Below are 18,426 nucleotides of genomic sequence, written 5' to 3'. Positions count from 1 at the left end.
GCAACCTCATAGCTGCAATGCAGCCTCACCCAAGTGGCCGGCCCAGGCAGCCACATATCTGCGATGTAGCATCGTTTAGGCAGCCATCACGAGAGGCCTTGTAGCCACGGCATAATGCTGCTCATGCAGCTGAACAGTGCCAGTCCAGGCAGGCCCACAGCTGCGGTGCAGCATCATCCAAGCGGCCGGCCCAAGCAGGCACACAGCTGTGAAGTAGCGTCGATCAGGTCCCCGGTGCAGGCAGCCTCGTAGCCACAATACAGCTTCACTCAGCTGCATCATAACTGTGATGTAGCGTTACCCAAATGGTCAGACCAACAAGCCTCTGAGCCACGGTTGATAAATCACTCTCGGCTGCTTGACCCTGCTTTAGCCTTGCAGCTTCAGTGCAAAACTAAAGAAGCAAAATACAGACACCAAACATGTCTTGAGTCTGGATTTATGGTAAAGGGGGAAAATTGTGTCCATTTCTCAGTAAAGTTTGAGGTAAGTGTGATTCAAGCATGCAGTTTACATGGTGCTAATTGGTGTACAAGTATAAGCTTCCATTACTGCTTGACTACATTTGAGATGAGGAATAAATTGTATAAATTAGATTTTTCATCAAACTATTCCTTTAAATACATTCAGCGCAGGTAGAATTTGCCAGTAGCGGTTAGCTGTGCTGCTGGATGCGGTTGTTAGCGTGCAGCAGATGCCAGACATTCTCCGGAATCCTCGGCGCTGTTCGCGAGCGGTGGATTTGCACAGATATGTGTCAGGTGCTTATCAAAACATCTCCCCTTGGCCGTGGTTGAAAGCTCCTGAGAGTGAGGAAACGCAGCAGTGTGTGTTGGAGAAATCTCTAACACACACTGTGCTCTGCTTGGCCTAGTTTTCGGCCCGGCCCAGGAAGGGGGGGTCACAGGGGGCATTTTTTCCTGCAGGGAAATAAATATTTTGTGGGAGTTTGTTAGAGAGAAGTACTTAGGTGTTGGAAAATAAAACTCTGTGTGTGTGTGTGTGTGTGTGTGTGTATTGTTTCTTGCTTTTAATGAGTAGGACTTAACTCAGTCTTAAAGGCCTAAGGCAGAAGCCTACTTGTGTATATGTGTGTAGACCAGTTGTTTAGTTGTTTATTTTTGCTTTTGATTTCAGTTTCAGTTTGTAGGTATTAAGCAAGGGTATGATAAACAGTTCAAAATGCATTATTATATATAAACCACAGAACTTTGCACAGTTAGTAACATTTATCCAAAACACAGTTCTTATGCATACAGTACTATGCGAAAGTCAGAAACCACCCTTCATTTGTTCAGTTTCTAGTCAAAACAGCCGTTAAGTAAGAGTTATTCATTTTTCAGGAGATCTTTTTGAGGAGATTAGATATAAGGTAATCCACTTGCGTAAGCAAGGAGAAAATGAAAGGAAAATGTGAAAGAGCAGGAGTTTCCAAAACGGCAGATCAGGAATAAATGAAAAGATACAGAAAATGGGACTCAACAACCACCTGTAACACCTGGTAGACCATCAAAACTGCCCCCATCAGATAAACAGCACTTAAAGCTTGCATCTTTGAGAGAGAGGAGAAAGTCAAGCTGCTTCAGATCTGAAAACATCCACAGGTGTTTCTGTCCATCCTTCCACTGTGAGAAGATGATTCAGCGCTATGGGTCTGAAAGGATGTGTAGCTGTCAAGAAGCCCTCACTGAAATAAGGAGACACATCAAACAAAGAAGCTGAACAATGGACTGACCACCCCAGAGTCCAGACCTCAACATCACTGAATGTGTTTGATTACTTCAGAAAATGATCAACCAACTTCTAAGACTGATCTTTGGAGGTGTGTCTGCAGAAGTGAGTCTCCTGAAAAGAATGACGCTGTAATAAACGTAAAGACTGGACACAGTAAATACTGAAAAAAATGATGTTATATTTAGTTGTTTAATTTTCTGTTATATATGTCTCCTGAAAGGTGGTCGTTGACTTTAGCGCAGTGCTGTACTGACAACAACTTAATGCATTAAAGCGTTAGACTCAATCTTGTTGACATCCTCATCTCACTGAACATCTGCAGTGACATGTTTTCCTGGTTGTGATATTCAGATTTCACTGTAATCACAGACATCTCAGCGTCACAGACATGAGATGTTTTAGTGATGCTAAATTAACACAACAGTAGACTGTGCTCAGCTAGCTTTCAAACATTTCTTAAAGACTGCCAAAGACAGAAGGAATCCATTTATGAACTGCACCTCATGCACTGAAAATACAAAAACTGAAGTTTTTTCTTCCTAATTCTGTCGAAAGATAGTTCTATCTAAAACAGTTTTGATTTAGATTAAGTGTTTTTACCACAGTTGAACAGAACATATTTTACTGCTAGTTTTCATTTTCATTATGGTTTTGATTCTAGTTTTTTGCTACGATGAATCCCCTTATGTGGACACTTGGTTGATGTGTTGTTGAAATCAGCACTGGCAAATCAAACACTGTACAGTGTAAACTAAAGCACAAAGGTCATGTGAAACCATGCGGTACAGTGATTTTATGAAGCAGAGTAAAAGCCCTGTGATAAATCACTGTAATGCATGGCCACAAGAGGCTTATTGTTTTTATAGAACAGACAGCATAAAAAGTGATGAAGTTTGCATTTTTTCAATCCATGATTTAAGTAATTATTATTAATCACAATTAACAGTTCTTCCACCAAGAAATGTAAATTATTTAGAGTATGATTTTGTTGCCGAACAACTATGGACTGCTGAGGAGGGCCAGAACTTTTGGATACTGCAGACATTTAATTTCTTTTTTATGTCATATAATAATGTACTTCTGTACTAAACACTTTATTTAAACTCTGCTACATAGCATTGATATAACCATGCCATAAACATGTCATGGCAGATGTTACTATTACTGGTAGTGGGGTCTCATTTTATTTGAATAGTCCACTCTAGTCCCCTATAGTTTTTCTGCAGATGTTCACATTGTTAACAACTCAGTTGATTCTGAACAGTGGTGGGGTTAGGATTTGGACCAGGGTGAGGGTTGGGTTTAGGTTTTGGGTTGAGGTCAAGGACAGATGCTTTAATATTAGATATTATAACCACTTATGTCACATGCTAAGTGTACATTTTAATTGAGATTGTAATAAGCTATATATATACAAAGTCATCATTTATAGGCTGCTTTCTGTTGGGAGGTGTCTGTCCCAAACCCTAACCCCTAAATTTACACTTGTGAAAATAGTCCTTTAAATTAATTTGGTTTTTATTTGATGTTTTCTTTTTGGTACATCTTTCAAAGTGAAATTGAAAGACTTCGATTTATCATGAGTTTAATTTAAAAAAAAATTGGAGCCAGAAGTGAGACTGCATTCCTGTCCTTCATGGCCACATAGTGAGCAGTTGGGTCCCATTGTTTTGAAGTAAATGTGTCCCAGAGTCTGAAAAATAATGCAGAACATTAAACATTTTCACTACCAAAACACAGTTTTCTGCAAATATGTAAACCTTTAGTGTTTTAATGAAAAATAACATGATTTTATGTGTTCAAAGCTGTGTTTGCTGGTCATGTACTGGCTAGCATTTTTAAATTCTGCTCAAAATTAGCTAAAATTGTCACTATCAAAACAGTCACTGCTGAAACATTTGCTAAGGTTTCAGCAGTGTTATGATTGGTTTGGTCATGACAAAATGGAATGTTCAATCATTTGTTTTTTTTTTATAAAATAAACCTAATTAAGGTATACGACAGGGGTCGGCAACCCAAAAAGAAGACTTCATTTTCACATGTTCATTTTACCCTCTTGTCTGTAAATATGTCTCAGTATGTGCTGATGTACTAGTGTGAGATAAAAAATATAAACACAGACTTACTTTGCTCTGCTTTAAGCTTTAGCTCAGCTATAGCCACTTTTCTCACATCACCGGCAGGAAACTTTTCTGCAAAAGTGGAATATTTTCTTGTAAAATGTCTCTGAACATTGGATTTTTTACGAGGCTGAAGTCAGTTTCTCATTCGCCTGCTTCTTGTTCAAATCTTCCCGTTCCAGCTTAACTGCTATACTATTTAAGGTGGAACAGGAGAATTTGAACAAGAAGCTGGCGAATGAGAATGCTGACTTCAGCTTCGTGACTTTTTAGTTTTAGTGTTTGACAGTTTCTTGTTGCAGATTAAACGTATCCGGAAACCAGCTGGAGTGATTAAAAACACAAATAAGTTTGTTTATCTGCAAATTATTGATGTTTGTCCTAAATCTTTCTCTTTGCCTTTTCATTAGCTTCAGAGACTGTCTGCGCTGCTATGGTGACCAGCAGTCTGCACACCAATCCTCAGGGTTAAAGGGTGAATTAGCAGTTATACATTAACTCCAGCATTTAAGACCATTTATCGTTAAAACTGTGTTGAAAAAATCTAACTCTGCTGTGGAGCCACAACAGGGCAGTAAAATAGCCACATACTGCATGTTGCCGAACACTGGTATAGGGTCACTCAAAGCTAACGGATTTTAGTCTTATATGCAAGTTAGTTAAAAGTCCAAAATGTGTTTTGAACTCTGACTTTTAACCAGCTTGGTAGAATGAGTGGTCTAGGGCGTAGCTATGTCAATGTTTGTAGCAGGGTTCAAGTAAAGTGCTACCAATTATTAAGCAGGTAACAGCAGTTGAGATCTGGTTTGCCTTTTAGTTGTAACTTCTGAAAATATTTCCAGACATTTAGATTATTTATCCTCTGTGATCTCATTTGTTTTTCTGTTTGATCGAGAAGTTTCCAAAAGGTGAGAGACTATTAAATGTGGTAGCTCATTTGTATAGACCATTATCAGGCGACAGTTGCTGTTGTTAAGGTGTTTTTTTGTCTGTCCTGCTGTCTCTCAGGTCGAAGGCCAGTGCTTGCCTGCTGCACACGGACCCTCGGAGCCGCTACCTGGTGCGCTTGCCTGCCAAACTGCCTGGCATGCACTACAGCGCTGACGAACAGTGTCAAATTCTGTTTGGCACCAACGCCACCTTCTGCACCGACATGGAGGTGGGTGGTGAAAGAAAATGGGCCTGCTATCCTTTCTTTGAACTTTTATGCTTTGCGGGCTTAACAACTTGGACTCTGTGAGTAATTGCTGTGTCATTAAACTGTACATTAGCTTTACTCAGCAGTTGGCGGGACAATTTGTTTTGGTTTTCCATGTTTGTATCATTCTGGGAAAGTAGAATTCAAGGACATAACTGTGGGAAAACTCATTGTATTTCAGTGCTGCTAAATGCTCCAGATTTGGTACGTTGGAGACTTTCAGCCAATTATCGCTCTGTGGCCAATTTCACATTTGTGAGGGAATGCTTCCCTCTGCCCAGTTGCTTCATTTCTCTGCCAGCGTTAGCATAGTGGCTCAGTCGGTTAGCCATCAGAGAGACAAACCCTGGAATTTAATAATAAAAAAAATCCTTCTATTGTGTGATTTGGACAGTTCATTTCACAGTATGAGCCAAAGTACTCAGACTGTCCAGCTTTGCCTGTCGCTCTTAAGCTCTCTTTCCAGGTTCTTAAACTAAATTGTCGTGAATAGCCCGTTGAGCCAACGTCCGTCAAAACTGTCTGTGAACTTTTTTCCTGGTGTTCATGAGCGAAAGGAAGTTGTCACATTGATTTAAACCGGTAGTTGTCCTGAAAAGGTTTTTATGCAGTCTTTGCTTGATTTGAATTTCAAAAAGGAAGGTAGCGCAAACTGCTCACAGTTCATTGCCGCGCTCGCTAACGTATAATCACATCATTCTTTAACTCGCCTTGAATGCTTTCCATTCCTGTTCCCACCTTCTTCTCATGTAACTTTATCCTTAATGATGTCCCACATGGATTTTGTGTAGCCATGGTGACTGGCCAATACATTAGCACGCATGGCAGGTGCTGACATGCCTGGTTTGATTCCTGCAGCAGGTTTGGAGACTTTGGAGCATTTAGCTGTTAGCTATAAGCTATAGATCCCAGTTTGAGCAGACGTTTTGAGGTCTTCACCAACATATTTCATCATGCTGAAAATTTGCTGTTAACTCTTTAGTGCCAGAGCAAAAAGCAGAAATTTCTTTACTCTTCTCTTTTAATAAGGTGATTTCACAATGTAGCATTTATATTGTGATGATTTAACAAAGCATTTTGGTGAAGCAATCATACGAATAGGAATACACATCGATCGGCCACTTCATTAAGTCCACCTCCTTGTTTCTACACTCGTCCATTTTATCAGCTCCACTTGCCATATAGTTGTAGCGTGTAGTTCTACAATTACAGTCTGTAGTCCGTCTGTTTCTCTGCATACTTTGTTACCCTGTTCTTCAATGGTCAGGACCCCCACAGGACCCCCACAGAGCACGTATTATTTGGGTGGTGGATCATTCTCAGCACTGCAGTAACACTGACGTGGTGGTGTGTTAGTGTGTTGTGCTGGTGCGAGTGGATCAGACCCAGCAGTGCTGCTGGAGTTTTTAAACACCGCAGTGTCGCTGCTGGACTGAGAACCAAAAATATCCAGCCAACAGTGTCCTGTGACCACTGATGAAGGACCAGAGGATGACCAACAAAAGCTGTACAGCAGCAAATGAACTACTGTCTCTGACTTTACATCTACAAGGTGGACTAACAAGGTAGGAGTGTCTAATAGAGTGGACAATGAGTGGACACAGTGTTTTATAGCTCCAGCAGCACTGCTATGTCTGATCCACTCGCACCAGTGTAACGCACACCAACACGCCACCACCACAACAGTGTCACTGCAGTGCTGAGAATGATCCACTACCCAAATAATGCCTGCTCTATGGTGGTCCTGAGGAGGGCCTGACCATCGAAGAACAGGGTAACAAAGTATGCAGAGAAACAGATGGACTACAGTCTGTAACTGCAGAACTACAAAGTGCTCCTATAAGATAAGTGGAGCTGATAAAATTGGTGAGTGTAGATACAAGGAGGTAGATGGTAGCACCCAGAATACTGCAATTCCACATGCTAATCCATTTTACTGACTAATGTGGAGCTCGCTAACTATTTTTTTCTCAGGTATAGGGGACAAAAACGAAAGGCTGTCTCACAGTTGATGCGCCACATAGCGTCTTATAGTGTTGCATAGCAGATCAGAAGCACTATAGCACATAGAATGTGTCGCTCATAAACATCAACATCACATGGCCTGGAAGCACTTCAGAACAAAGACAGATTAGTTGACAACAAGGCTTGGAGTGGCAAAAATGGCAAAATAAGCCAGGCTGTTGCAGCTTGATGCTATTCTCCCTCCTTGGAGGTGTTTTCACTTTAGCATATAGAAATGCAAAGCTGTCAAATGATGCACAAGCTGCCTGTAGGGTTGTTGATTAACTGAAATGCTTTATTTTGGACTTGTAAGAAGCTGTAATATTGGAAACCATTAAATTGTCAATATAAAACTGGGCAAAAGTCAGAGGATATACTTTATTTATTTTATTTTCCAGTCAAAACTGCCATTAAATACTTAGTGAACTTAAATAATGAACTTAAGAACTCAAGTTATTCATCAGTAAATATTTCTGAGGAGATTAGATATAAAATAAGAAAAATGTTCACCTCTAACAACCATGCAAGACCTGCTAGACCACCAAAACTGCCCCCATCAGATAAACAGCACTTAAAGCTTTCATCTTTGAGAGAGTGGAGAAAATCAAGCTGCTTCAGATCTGAAAACATCCACAGGTGTTTCTGTCCATCCTTCCACTGTGAGAAGACAACTCAGCACTATGGGTCTGAAAGGATGTGTAGCTGTCAAGAAGCCTCACTGAGAAAAGGAGACGGACACATCAAACAAAGAAGCTGAACAATGGACTGACCACCCCAGAGTCCAGACCTCAACATCACTAAATGTGTTTGATTACTTCAGAAAATGATCAACCAACTTCTAAGACTGAACTTTGGAGGTGTGTCTGCAGATTTCTTTGAGAAACTGAAAGTGAGTCTCCTGAAAAGGATGAAAGCTTGAATAAAAGTAAGGAGTGGACACAGTAAATACTGAAAAACTGCCGTTACTTTAACTTAATACTGTAATACTTGTCCTAATAACCTTTGGACTGGAAAATAAAAAATGAAGAGTGCACAGTATTGTAGGCCTGCATAATGTGGACAAAATACCATATAAAAGACTTTAGATTTGACACAGAGACCTTGGATTAAGCAGAGCTTCCATCGTCCTTTACCCAACCATATATTCTAATTCTTGTTTCAAATGGACTTTTATTGCTACCAGGATAGCAGCATTTTTACCTGAGGCTGTTGGATACACACAGCCCCAGGTCTGTTTTTCACTTCTTTCATTTCCTTCCTCGCTTCTTCTCTCGTCTGTCCGGAGGAAGAGTACAGGCTGTAAATCTCTTGTTCTGTCCTGCTGACAGCTTTATAAGGCTGGAGGAGTGCATAGTCAGAGAAATGTACTCTCATGTCTTCTATCTGCTCTCCTCTCCTGTCAGGGTTAGCATAGCTTAGCCAATTGCGTGGAGCCTCTTCTTCCTCTGGGCAGTATAGGCACCGTGGCTCCTGATGGAGACCATAAAATAGTCTTATCTACTGCTGCCCTCCTCTTTTGCCCCCAAGGGAGGTCCAGTAAGCTCCTCAGATCTGCCAATGTGGGCTCGATCACAGAGCTTACTGTATCTGCACCATGCATACGGTACCCATGTGGTAATCTGATATGTGGCTGTATACATGGATTTATGTGCATATACAGCCACATATCAGATTGCCACATGGGTACCGTATGCATGGTGCAGATGCAGTAAGCTCTGTGATTGAGGAGGGCAGCAGTAGATAAGACTCTATTTTATGGTATCCATCAGGAGCCATGGTGCCTATACTGCACAGAGAAAGAATATATATATATCATATTGGTCATGTATAATATCTGGGCCATGCATATATATGTCTGATAGGTGGGTGAACACATGCTTAATATATGCATCACATATATGCTGTCTCTGTGATATGTCCACTACATATATCTGATACATAGATCATACATATATGATCATACATATATCAAAATGAAATAGACCGGCAATGTATATGCAGTAAAAAACCTTATATTACTTACATACAGCTCACATAAATAAGTAATGTATGCCATCCATTTATGAATAATTCTTTCTTATCTGATATTGTTAAATATGTGTTACACATATATGTGCATATATATGGATAAATGACTGAAATATATATCCCATATTTGAAAATGACCAAGTTGGCATATAGTATGTCACATATATGTTCATATGTGACTAAGTTATATAATAGTATAAGACAAAAAAGCAATAAATGCTATTATATGTCATATATTTGAAATCCATACATTTTCATGCATCAGATTTCCATATGAGTGCAGCTAGTCACGTTTGCAAGCAGAGGAAATGACAGGCCTCAGATGCCAGAGTGATGTTCAGGAGGTGCCTCAGGGAAGGAACACGCACTGAACATTAACCGCTCTGTCTCTCACAGGCTGTTAAAATGCTCTGCATTCCACTGAATTTTCCCTATTGATAGTACTAATACTTAGCTAAGTTGCGCTAGGCTAATCAAGCATGTTGTGTGGTTTTAGCACCTGATGTGCGCAGGCCTGTGGTGTCTGGTGGAAGGGGACACTTCATGTAAGACCAAACTGGACCCGCCTCTGGACGGCACAGAATGCGGCGCTGACAAGGTAACAATCCCTCTCATTTAGCACTTTGATACATACTGATGTAGGCACCTATTCATGTATGAACATCTTGGATAGGTTGTGGCTGAGCGCCAATAGGGGTCATGTATTGTTAAATTTTTTCCAGATATACTACCGATCAAAAGTGTGAAGTCACTTATCTTTGTAATTGCATCTACAAATACCTGTATCTAGTAATATACTGCTGTCAAAATATAGTTTGAAAAAACTTCAATATGGTACCATATTTAAAATACAGTGCTGTATGTCATTACTGTAAACAAGCATTACAGTAAAAGTAGTGTTAATAATAACACCCAAATCGTATCTGCTCTGTGGGGTCCATGGGGGTCCTGACCACTGAAGAACAGAGTAAAAGGGGTCTAACAAAGAATGCAGAGAAACAGATGGACTACAGTCTGTAATTGTAGAACTACAAAGTGCACCTATATAGTAAGTGAAGCTGATAAAATGGACAGTGAGCGTAGAAACAAGGAGGTGATCATAATGTTATGCCTGATCGGTGTATATTGATATATATTGACTGATACACATACTTCTGCATGTCCAGCTTATGTAGTCTGTGTATCATTACCTAAAGTTCTCGCTGGGCTTTATTTATTTATTTATCATCATTTTTGCTTAACAGTCAATTTGTATTATTATTTATGTAATGAATTACATTTATGCTCTGTAGTCACAGGTTTGATTCTGTTATTCTGACTTTTTTTTTGCTTTAATGTACAAAAACATGTCAAAAACATGGCCAAATAAATAACTATTATTTGTATTACCTTTTTATCAACTCAAATCATAATAAAATATTTCCTTTTGTATTCACAAACACAAATGTGTTATTTATTTAAAGCTTAGAATCTACACTTTCTACACAATTCCTTAACCTATTTCAATGAGTTACAAGTGAAAAATAATTCATATAGAATTACACCATGCTTTTGCCATCACTGGTGATAACTGCTACTCCTAAAAGTTAAAGCTGCACTATGTATATTTTGGGGATTTGGAGACCTCTTTGGCAGAAATGTGTGATTGCATGCATCATGCAGAAGGTGATTCTATAATATGGGTTGGCATGCACACCATTTTTAACCTGTTTTTACTCTCCTGACTCAGTAATGCTACTTCTTTCACTTTTAACAAAAAAATCTGACCGAGTGCAGCTTTAACATGGTATTATACAGAGCTGTGAGGTCATTTTGACTGCGATGGCATTAAGTGTTCCTGCTGTTTGTGTTAGTGGTGCAGGGCTGGTGACTGTGTCAGCAAGACGCCGATTCCTCAGCATGTGGATGGAGACTGGAGTCCATGGAGCCAGTGGAGCATGTGCAGCCGAACCTGCGGCACTGGAGCGCGTTTCAGACAGAGGAAGTGTGACAACCCCCCGTAAGCCTCACACACAGGCAGACAACCTGCTATCAGGAGTTAAACTGGGCCAAAGTGCTGAGCTCTAGCAGGTTTGGCACACTCTGGCACAAGCTGAGCTCTGGCACATTCGGTTTAACCCTCACAGTAGCCATAATATGCAGTTGCCACCAGTTTATGAGCTCCTTTAGCTGAACTGTGCATTTTTTCTTCGGTAATATTAATATTTAGATAGAAATGTGTTCACATGTTTTCTCTTTGCATATGACTGTAAATAACACTTTTCACAACCCTGCTTCTTTGGGAACCCACCCTAACGCTGCGCTCCACATCCACAGTATAGCTCACATTTCAGCTCCCTGGATGTGCCGAGGTCGTCCCAATCGCAGTGCACTCCAAACCTGAGCAACATCCTGGGTTTCTGGCACGAATTGATTCTTCTTGTGGCTGTACTGCGGGTCCTGACGCTCCGAGAGTCGATTCACAACTGCTTTCAGCCTGCTGGAGTGCGTGTGTGTTAGCACGTGTGTGTTTGGCGTGGAAACTCTGGGCGTAATGATTTCTTGGATGTACAGAAAATCCACTAGCTGCTCTTTGCCAGTACAGGACAGAGTTTAAGTAACTTTTTTTGTTTTGGTTGTATTCTGCAGTGAACCGAGTGGACGTTTTTATTGCAGCGTTGCGCGTTCACAAGCTAATCATTCTTTCACATGATCAGCCAAGTTGGACTGTAAATCTTCAGCCTGTGGTGTGCACAGCTGCCTTAAACATTGGAGGAGGGGGGTAGCCTTCTTTCCCATCTTTGTGTCCCAGGCTAGCTAAGCAACAAACAGTAAGAGGTGTGTAGAAGAGTGCAGATCCACACTGAACTAACAGTACTAGCTTGTGTGAAAAAGGATCAGGTCCAAAACTTTCCCTGTAGAACTGCTGAGGTGCTGAACCAAAACAACAGACTAAAGTGGAGTTAAACCAAGGTAGGAATAACAGGGGGTCCTGAGAGGACGTGGGATCCCCTAATTAACCCTTTGGACCCCCTGAAATCCACAAAATCAAATTTTGGAGGCTGCCTAAAACCACTTAAACACATTATAGTGTTATGGTATCAATCAACCCCAGTGAGTTTGTGAGAAAGTTAACACCTACATAAGAATTTAGAAAAATGTTCTTTTATTTCAGTCTGCTTTACCCTCGAAATGGTGAGGTTCTGCTTTTATTGTTCTTAACGAACCAGCGCAGCAGCACTGGTCTGTCACAGGGTGGCGCCGTAGCAAATTGGTCAGTTATCTTGCTCTTGTTTTTAGCTGTTATTTCTAGTGAATGGGAATGTATCCGCTGTGCGCCGCTTTAGCTCCCCTCCAAAATGAAAAAAGAACAAAGCAAATGAACAAAGTCGTTTATATTCTGTAATACAAAAGAGAGACTTTTTAGCCCACAGTGGAACACAATGGAGCCCCCAGTTACAAGTGGGTATTTCACACTGAAGTAAACAAAAAGTAAATCACTGTCCTTAATAACATAGTTGGGTAGAAGTGTTCTCACTTAAAAATAGAAAGGCAGAAATTTGGTTATTAACCAGCTCTGGAAAGAAGACGATTAGAAATTTGGAAGGAAAAGGAACAAAGATATTTAAAAGAGATAAGAAAAGAGAGAAAATAAAAGAAGAGAAGAGAGGAGCAGAGAAGAGAAGCAAAGAAGAGAGCAACAGAAAATGGATGAGATAAAACAAAAGAAGAATAGAAGAGAAGAAATGAGAAAAGCAAAGAGAGTGAATAGAAGAAAAGAAAAAAGAAGAAGAGAAAGAATGAAGAAAAATGTAGAGAAGAGGAAAAAAGGAGAGAAAAAAAGGAAAATGAAAAGAGAAGGGAAGAGAGGAAAGAGCACGAGAAGAGGAGAGGAGAAGAGGAGAGAAGAGACGAGAACAGGAGAGGAGAGAAGAGAGGAGGAGAAGAGAAGAGAGAAGAGAAGGCAAAAGAAGAAATAAATGGATCAGAAGAGTGGAGAGGAGAGAAGAAGAGAGGAAAGATGGCAGTAATAGTGGTTTTGAGTGTATGTTTAACTGGGGTTCTGACCTGTCTGTAGCTCTGCTCTCCTCCACGTTACAAGCTGTAGTCTGTGGTTGTGTTTGTGGTAAAGACGGCTCTGAGGTCTGACCAGCGTGTTCCAGCAGTCTGCAGAGACTTGGGGTTTACTTCCCTTCTGTGGGCTCCCCAATGGCCAAGACACTGAATTACGAGCTGTTACAGAGGTCATTTCTTCTGGTCACAGGCCATTGACCGAGGGTGCTAAGATCATGGCTCTGTGTCCACCAAGTAGGCTACTGACCTGGAGGAATATAACTCTAATATAATTGTAATATAAGCGTGCACCACCTGTGGTTTTTGTAAATGCTAATTTGAAGGATGTAGCTCTATTTATTTCTAGTATATATATATATATATATATATATCCTAACCTAAATCCATTGGCATTAATGTGGAGTTGGTCCCTCCTTTGCACTATAACAGCTTCCACTCTTCTGGGAAGCTTTCTGCAAGATTTTGGAGAGTGTCTGTGGGAATTTTTACCCATTCATCCAGAGCAGCATTTGTGAGGTCAGACACTGATGATGGATGAGAGGGCCTGACTCACAATCTATGTTCTAGTTTATCCCAGAGGTTGTCAATGGGGTTGAGGTCAGGGCTCTGTGCAGGCCAGTCAAGTTCTTCCACACCAAACTCACCCAACCATGCCTTTTTGGACCTTGACTGCTTGGCTAGGTGCTTGATTTTATGCACCTGTGGTAATGGGACTGAATGAAACACCTGAATTTAATGACTATGAGGCGTGTCCCAATACTTTTGTCCATAAAGCGTATATATTCCTGTTCAGCCTACAGCTGTTTAGTTCCACTCACTCACACTTAAGTTATAAGGAGTGTTTCAGTGCGTTTTGAGTGAGGCACAACAGAGCTTATTTGCATACATCACTCTTAAAGGTACAGTAACAACAACAGCCTGACTAATTCTGAGAGATAAAAAGACATTAAAGGGAAAAACTACAAGAAATCTTCAAACATTTTATCCTCAAGGATCATATATTAGTATATTTTCAATGTGCAGTTCAGCAGAAGGAGCCTGGCTGCTGACATTTATTAGATTTGTTGAAGCAAATCCCATTCATCTCACTTATGCTTTTGATTCAGCAGATAAAAGCATGAATGAATTGTTCAGAAAATACTGGATGCTTCCTTAACCCCTTAAATGGCCAGGACCCATCAGCAGGTCCAGCGTTTTACTTCACACTTTTATCATCTAAGAATAAGAACAGTTTGCAATCCATGTAGTTACTGAATAATAAGCCTTACTATGTAACAAGCATAGGATTTTAAGAGGCTAAAGCGAAAGACCTATTTCCAGTTCTGTAAGCCAAAGTTATCAGGTTATAAAACAGCCCACAGATCAATGCTAACAGAATGCTCTGGTTTTAATTGACCTGACCGCTCAAAGGCAGAGCTGTGCTCTTTCCCCATTAGACTCTGCAGCTGTCAGCCACACCACTGGCTGCAGTATCTGATCCTGTCATTAAGCTATGTAACTTTGGACAGTTTAAAGTAATAGTCTGGCAAAATGTACACAAGTTTCCCCCTTAGATAATCAGCCAAGACATGCTTGGTGTCTGAAGTTTACTTCTTTGGTTTTGCACTAGAGCTATGAGGCTAATGGAGCTAACAAGTAATGGCAGGTTATACCCCACCAATTAGCATTGTGCAAACTTAAATCATCACACACTTGCCTCAAAACATGTGGAGTTGCTAAGTAATCTTTAATAGACTTGCTTATGTGGTTTCCGACACTGTACGGCATAGTGTTATCTATAAAAATGGACTAAAGTATGTCATAGTGTTACTGTGGATGTTGGAGTGTTTGAATGCTGGCTGTGCTGCTGCAGGCCCGGTCCTGGAGGAAGGCATTGTGTGGGGGGCAGTGTGGAGCACAAGGCGTGTGAGGGTCCTCCGTGTGCTAAAGGAGTTCCCACCTTCAGAGACCAGCAGTGCCAGTCCCATGAACGCCACGCTGGGAAGAAGAAGAGCCAGATGTGGACAGCTGTGGTCAATGATGGTGAGACACCCCTCATACACACACTTACATACACCCACTGGCCACTTTATTAGAAACACCTACCTTGTGCTTTCATTTGCGGGACACTTTATTAGAAATACTTACCATGTACATCCACTCATTGGCCACTTTATTGGAAACACCTACCTTATATTCCACTAACTGGCCACTTTATGGGACACACCAACTTTGTGTTTCCACTCACTGGCCACTTTATTAGAAATACCTACCTTGTACTTCCACTCACTGGCCACTTTATTAGAAACACCTACTTTATAGGTCTACTGTGTAGGTGTACAGTTACAGACTGTAGTCCATCTGTCGCTGCACGGTTTATCCGCCCCCCTCTGTCTCCTTCATCATTGGTCAGTTTCTGATGGCAGAACTGTGCTGTCCACACATTATTTGGGTGGTGGTCCATTCTCAGCGCAGCAATGACATTGACATGCTCATGTATGTGGTGCTGGTATGAGACACAGGAGTTTTTACACCTGAGTGTCACTACTGCACTGAGAGTGGACCACCATAATATCCCGCCAAAAGCAGGTCTGTGGTCAGAAACTGACCACTGATGAAGGAATAGAGCAAAGCTAACACAAATATGCATACCCCTGAGCTAGTCTCTAAATATACACCAGCAAGATAGAGCTACAATTTCTCACAGAGTTTAATACATATAGCATGATAATTATATACAGAAAAATTGACTAAAAATTACAGATGTGTGTTACTACAGATGGACACAGTTGGATGCGAAGTTTTGGGCATCCCGGATTAAATTAAATGTTTTGTTTATTTTGTGAAAATATGTGAACATATCCTCTACAGAGAACACACTTCTGCACATTCTTCACAGTCTATTTGCTGCATTTTACACATTGGGGAAAAAATAAAACATAATATTTGTCTGTGTAAATGTTGTATTTTGTTTTTTTTTTTCTAATAATATGTTAAACTGTGCAAATAAACAGTATTAGTGCATTAAAATGTGCAGAAGTGTGTTCTCTGTAGAGGATATTCACTTATTTACACTCAGAAAATCAACAAAACATATAATTTGACAAAGAGTGTTCGAACTTTTGCGTACAACTGTACCACATTTAGTCTTCCTCCCTGAACTGTATGTGCATAGCGTATGCACACACACACACATACACCCTGTTCAAAACAGTCTCTGTATTTTAGTGTGTGTGTTTTGAGTCCCTCCCTGTGTCAGGGGACCACAACAAATCAGACTTGTCAGATGCACACTACGACTTTCCCCAACTTTTGCCATTTAATTTCTTGTGAGTTGCCAAACAACACAAACATTGCATCATGTCAGGCAGCGAGCCTGAGTCAAGGACACCTTCAGTTGTTTTGGAGCTGAGCAGGTTTTATTTGGAAAGTAGACGTTGTTTCTTTTATGTAGAGGAGGGATGTAGAAGCACATTTGGATTTATCCATGGACTAAAATGAGCCTGCTGTTCTGCATCATCATAATTCATCGGAATGGTTTTCAGTTTAATTTAATTTTTAAATAATTTCAGATATTTTTTCAGATTGATCGTCCACTTGTGAGTTATATGGCATTTTAACATAAATGCATGTTTTGATTCTTCCAAACCAGGGAATTATGCAGAGGCATATTTACATTCATTTTGTTTATTTTGCTTTATTTTTTGTTATCCAGAGCTGGATGTCATGGAAGGAAATTATTACAGCTGACCACAGAAGGTCAGTTTTTTAACCCAAAGAGTCTCATAACAGGATGTGGAAATGTTTATTCGAAAGTGCCGGAAGTGCCACTCCCACAAAAAAAACACACACGTAATCACAATTTCACTCCATTAATTTCCCACTGATCTCAGATCAGCTGTTATTGTTTCGCTCTGCACCTCAGACTGTGATGAAAACCTCTACAGACTCCAGCTGAAGTACAGGATCACTGGCTTTGTTCACACTGCAGGGCAAATTGGTTAGTTAGTTTCTCAACTCTTTAGACTGTTCAGACTTATGTGATATAAGTACGCAACCTGTTAAAAGCTTCTTTAAGCTGTAATATGTAAATGAGCACCGCTGACTTTCTTGTCATACATTCTAATGTTGTGAAACTCTGATGAAAAAAAAAACACATGAAATCTGTTCTGACCGGTCAGGATTATGTGAGCTGAGTCATATATCCAGAGGTCTGATTAAAGACCCCCTAAAAATGTGGCTTGAATCAGATTTAAAAAAGTCAGATTTAATTTGCCTTTTGGCCGTTCAGACTTGTAGTTCTACTTTGTGGATAAACAGTTAGAGACTGAAACTAGGGAGGCGCTGAAATTTCGGTCAGAGCCAAAGGCGCTGTTTTTGACCATTTTCGTCCAAATGTTTTCAGTAACTGCAATTTTACTGCATTCTTAGCTGAAGTGTTTAACTCTACACCAGTAAAGAGAACATTTTAGCTAAAGAATTTCACTGGAAGAAAAAAAAAAATGTTAATGCGTTTCTAATAAAGTGGCCGATGAATGGAAGTACAAGGTAGGTGTTTCTAATAAAGTGGCAATTGAGTGGACATATGAGGTAGGTGTTTCTAATAAAGTGGCCATTAAGTGGAAGTAAAAGATTGGTGTTTCTAATAAAGTGGCCACTGTGTGTAAGGACAAGGTAGGTGTTTCTAATAAAGTGGCCAGTGTGTGTAAGGACAAAGTTGGTATTTCTAATAAAGAGGTCAGGAAGTGTGTGAAGCACACATTTCATGCTCTGTCTTGTTTTTTGTTTTTTAGACTAGCTTTATTTCAAAGAGTCTTTGCCAAGCATTTACTTTATTATATTTTGCTACACAGAAGCAATTTACGTTGAACTCTGCAAATGAACTGGAGTCCATTGTCAATGCATCTACAAGCTTCTAGCACAATGAAAACAGCAGTAAAAGCACTCAGAAAGCTTTTTGACTTGCACAAAAAAACCCACACAATCTGGACAAACCTACTCTATTAGAGCGGCAGTCTGCTAGTTCAAGGAGCACTCCCAACCATTAAATCTGTCCATAGAGACGCTTTCATCTTCTCCTGATGAATGAGTGAGGACGGCTGTGGGAATCAAACCCACAGCCCTCTGATCTTCTCAATTAGTCCACTCACAAGCTAAAGCCAAAGCAGCAGTGTCCATGCACTCGACCTATTCCAAGCACACACTTTTCAGTGATATGATGTCCTTTCTAGAAGTTCAAAGCCAGATTTGGAAGCTGTATGGTCCGGATCGGACTGCCACAGAAACTGATTTTTGATGTGTGGGGCCAGG

The 18,426-nt window shown here is 40.4% G+C and overlaps 1 protein-coding gene across 2 annotated transcripts in view; it reads left to right on the top strand.

Annotated features, from left to right (window-relative positions):
- The window catches only part of adamts17 (ADAM metallopeptidase with thrombospondin type 1 motif, 17), a 178,174-nt gene that overhangs the window by 86,483 nt on the left and 73,265 nt on the right, over nt 1-18,426 (top strand). For both annotated transcript variants that reach the window (XM_036586807.1, XM_036586806.1), the window contains exons 10-13: nt 4,863-5,013; nt 9,581-9,682; nt 10,938-11,083; nt 14,990-15,159. In XM_036586807.1, coding sequence (XP_036442700.1) covers nt 4,863-5,013; nt 9,581-9,682; nt 10,938-11,083; nt 14,990-15,159 — 569 coding nt within the window. The remainder of the gene's footprint in view (nt 1-4,862; nt 5,014-9,580; nt 9,683-10,937; nt 11,084-14,989; nt 15,160-18,426) is intronic.

Source organism: Colossoma macropomum, unplaced genomic scaffold, assembly GCF_904425465.1.
Source record: "Colossoma macropomum unplaced genomic scaffold, Colossoma_macropomum, whole genome shotgun sequence".
NCBI classification, from domain to species: Eukaryota; Metazoa; Chordata; class Actinopteri; order Characiformes; family Serrasalmidae; genus Colossoma; species Colossoma macropomum.
This window is presented reverse-complemented; position numbering and strand designations above follow the sequence as displayed.